The sequence below is a fragment of the Semicossyphus pulcher genome, unplaced genomic scaffold (assembly GCF_022749685.1).
Source record: "Semicossyphus pulcher isolate SPU_LCO1_2020_fin unplaced genomic scaffold, fSemPul1.0.p SCAF_15, whole genome shotgun sequence".
In the NCBI taxonomy this organism is placed as follows: Eukaryota; Metazoa; Chordata; class Actinopteri; order Labriformes; family Labridae; genus Semicossyphus; species Semicossyphus pulcher.
This window is the reverse complement of record NW_027211659.1, coordinates 13939204-13943364: the sequence shown is the minus strand read 5'-3', so window position 1 is coordinate 13943364 and position 4161 is coordinate 13939204. Positions and strand designations below refer to the sequence as shown.

Here is a 4161-nt window from a genome sequence, read left to right as displayed (position 1 = left end):
CTCTTGTTGTCTTGTCATGGTCGCACCCACAACAATCAATTATACCTGTATTAGGCTTATAAATGTTATTTATGTACATCACATGCACAATTAATTCTGTGCATTAAACCAAAAAAGAAAAACAATTGCATAGAAAATGTGTACAAAAACAATCCCAAACAACGACAATTCAAATCAAAGTCACCACAAAAAGCATCTGTGGATTTACAAAATACTCTATAAACAGCAATACACAACTCATGCTAGCTAGCTGCCAGCTATAGCTAACATTAGCCCAAAGCACACAGCACACAGCAGAAGCTGACAACTTACAGTATCAACCCACCTCCAGACCCACTTCTTCACCGTCTAAAAGCAGGTTGGCGCAGTATTGACAGCCAAACAGGGTTGTTATTTCAAATACATTCATTTCTACTTTCATTTCAGAGTTTACATATACTGAGAGTTAAGTAAATTCCATTGTCTACAAAGAGTCTTACCTGCCAAGGAAACCTGTTGTAGGGGTGTCGCCCCGCATTTTCCCGCGTATTAAGCGTTCGATGACGTCATGCCAACGGTCGAGGGCGCTACCACGTCTGATGGGGGGAGATGCTGATATCAATTAAGTATTTACTTTTTAATATACCGCTGTGCGATCAAAATGGCAAAAACAACGTATGGTGGGATACATTCAAATTCCGTGAGGAGTTTGACTTCTTTTAATTAATGGCTGTCTGTGTGTGTTCCTTTAGCAGTTATTAATTCTAATAACCTTATTTCTAAATAATTGGGATGCCAAACTCTGTGTTGAGGATGGTTTGTGCCAATGTTAGCATATGGAGAGGAATGTCATTCAATTTTCAGTCTGTGAGAGGCTAGAGAGGAAGGTCAGGAACAGATACGAAGATTTATGCTGTTATGGGTTGATTAATTCTCGGTTTCTTCTGCTAATAGTTTCTTTGGCAAAGTGTTGTTGTTTATGTTTCCTGGTAGCACCTGTAAATAATTAATCAATGATGGGACCTTCGACAAAGTCACTTGAGTTTATTTCACTTAATACACTTGAGATACTCTCTCAACTCCTCCACTTAATTAAGCGACAGGCTTGCTTTCTTCACCCACCACTTGAAATATTTACACTCTTTATTTAACCTTACACACAATCATTACAATTATACTCATTGCATTTTATTGAAGCTTATACATACTTGAACTTTAAAAAGCTCCTGATCAATGCATTTTGTCTTCAGAATGTCCAATCCAGTGCCATACAGCTCTTCTTTACAAGCAATACATTTCATCTCCAAGTTTGTAACGTTTAGCACAGCGGTTAATCTGTCTGATTTAAAGAGGACTGTTTGGGCTCTAACAACATATAAGATTATCTGTCAATTGACAAATTGTAAACATGTTAGAAACATACTGCTAAAGTCTAACTTATAACCCTTGTAGATTTCGTCTAAAGTGGGCAGAGGTTTCTGTAATCAACAGATGGTTTGACGTGTTGCAGATGACAGCTTAGAGAGTCGAAACATCCCAAAGCATGTCAGGCTGCTGGCTCATGTGAATTACTGTTTTGTCTCAGCGCCAGCAGGAACTCAAGAGTGTCGACCCAGTCATTGTTCCCAACGAGTCCGAGTTGATTGACATGCTTTCCTTTTCTTTCATTTAGCGTGGCCGTCCCTTAGCATCACCAGGAAATCCCTGTCCAGTGAACAGCTGACAGGTGACACACATCATCCTGTTACCTGGTAGAAATCCCAGCGCACGTTTCTCCCTGGAGAGAGAAGTGTTTATTGATTTTTGTTCTGCCTGCATAAACAGAAGAGAGTGTGGCAGAAAAACCAGTGGTGCACAGTGTTCACGGCCAAGATTTAACACTGATGTTAACAATAATCCTGGATGAAGAAGCCCAACAGCTTTTATATTCTACTATATATCTACCACTCTGTTATACAAAAAAATGTAGTCTTGATAAAAATTCTTGCATTCTTAATGGACTTTAATTTAAAGTATTATATATGAATGTAGAGCCTTGTCAAGAGTGAGAGGGAACTCAGATTGTACACATTTCTTTATTGAAAACTAACTTTTATGTGAATTATAAGAAAATTCAGCAGTTTTCTTGCCTCCACACTTAATTATCCATGTTGCAATTCAGATCAATAATGCAACTATAACAAAAATTCTTACAAATTTATGCGACAAGGCTGAAAAAGAATGCCAAAATATGAAAAAAATGAAACAGGATGTGATGAAAATAAGACATCGTGTAACTTTTTGCACTTTAACATTTCCTTCAACCACTGAAGGCCGACAGAGCTTCTCATGAGCGAAATTTAATAGCATGACCAAGAAAAGGGGGCTAGTACAGATTGTGAAACATAACAGCACAGAGTCGGAGTGAATTGTTGAATTATTTAAGGAGCTCTGGGTGAGTTCAGTCTCTTCTGCCTCGGCCAGTCTTCAGCCAGGTCACGAACTCCTTTGCTGCCTGGTCCTGCAGGTAGGAGCTCACGTCGCTGGTGTAGGTGCCGTCTGCGTGGCGTCTAAATAGACTCCTGTAGAAAGAAACACATTAAGATAAATAAGTCACAATAACTGGATGTAATTGTGCTGCAAAAAGCTAGGTACATCTGATTTTATTTGATGACTGACTTTTCTTTTCACCTTTATTAGATAGGACAGCTGAAGAGAGACAGGAAGTGTTGCTGCCATCAGTGAGACGAGAACTGCAGCCTCTGTACATGAGGCACCTGCTCTACCAACTAAGCTATAACAGTTCCCCTGTTTAGGAGTCTTAAATGTCCAACAGCAGTACTTTACAGACTTCCTTATCTTTAATATAATTCACAGCATGAAAACAGGCAAACTCACCCGTTCCTTTTTGAGTTCTTGAGCCACTGGACAAAGTCTTGTGCTCTTCTCGTCTCCAGGTATTTACTGTAGTCGTTGGAAAAAGTTCCCTCTGAATGTCTCTTCATGTTTGGGAGCTCAATGGGTTCGTTCAGCAAGGAGTTTTCAGTCAATAGCCTAAAGATGTAAGATATTTAAGTTACATAAAGTTACATCATCTCATCACAAATGGTCCCCTTCCTGACACGTGTCTGTAAATGAATATCTGCCTTAAAAAATCGAAGCAAAATTCACATCCTTACATAAAACAAATCAAGATGTATAATCATTTAAAATGATAGAACATTAGTACTCTGTACTTTAATGTCAACAGCTGCTCCTCTGAGCTGTCAATGGCATTGCTGTCTGAAAGCAGTAGAATAAAAATGTTTTAATTAAATATCAAATAAGTTAGTTGCAAATCTGATCCAACAATCAATATATTTAAAGTAACCGCGCCTTTTCCATCCCTGAAGAAATTAAACATACATTCCCTCTTTTTCTGTGGCTCAGGCTGGTGCCAGAAAAAACTCTCCGAGTGAGACCTGCCTACACTTCTTATAAAAGATCTGAGCTTTGAGTGAATGAGAAAAAGCTGAGAGTTAAACTTACAGTGAGTTCCGGTCTGTGTCCTGAGCAGGCGCCTGCCAGCTGCTTTGGACGATGATGAGGAGCAGGAGTCCAGCCAGAGAGTGAGCGCTTGTCATCGTTGAGCCTCTGAGAGATGAGCAAAGAGGCAGAAAAAATGACAGTGAGAATATTTCAGTACAGCAGAAGATGTAGACATTTTAAAGGAGAGTAGGAAGGTGTAAAAAGTCTCACCTGTTGAGCTTCTAAGAGAGGGATTGTAAATTTGATTGATGCCCTTCTTCTCTCTTGGCTTCTAAAGCAGTTTCATGTTCCCCTCCTTACCATCTCACTCTTATATAGTGGATCTGAGGAGCAATCTCCCAGGTGACTCCCCCCCGTCACTGAGACCTCAGCGTATCCTCTGTTACTCTCAAGCCATTAGTCAGCTTCCGTCTCAGTCCGCTGAATGTATTTGACTTTGTTTAACAGCAAAACGGGCGATAAAAGCTGCTACAATCAAACATGACTACGTGAGCTGAGTGTCATGAAAAGTGTTTGGGAATGTTTTTTGTTTTAATCATTAACAGACAGAGAGCAGATCTATCTATGTAATTTTAAATAGTATTCTTTACACATTACTTGCACGTTAAATGAGCTATAACACTTTTTAAAAAGGAAATATGGAAACATTGCAATAAACCAATACAATAAATAATA

The 4161-nt window shown here is 39.1% G+C and overlaps 1 protein-coding gene across 1 annotated transcript; it reads right to left on the bottom strand.

Annotated features, from left to right (window-relative positions):
* Window positions 1–2419: 2419 nt before the first annotated feature.
* Window positions 2420–3581, bottom strand: gcgb (glucagon b). Its single transcript, XM_069663576.1, has 3 exons — window positions 3487–3581; window positions 2857–3012; window positions 2420–2540 (listed from the first exon to the last, which is right to left on the bottom strand). The coding sequence occupies exons 1-3, from the start codon at window positions 3579–3581 to the stop codon at window positions 2420–2422; spliced, it is 372 nt and encodes a 123-aa protein (XP_069519677.1).
* Window positions 3582–4161: the final 580 nt, after the last annotated feature.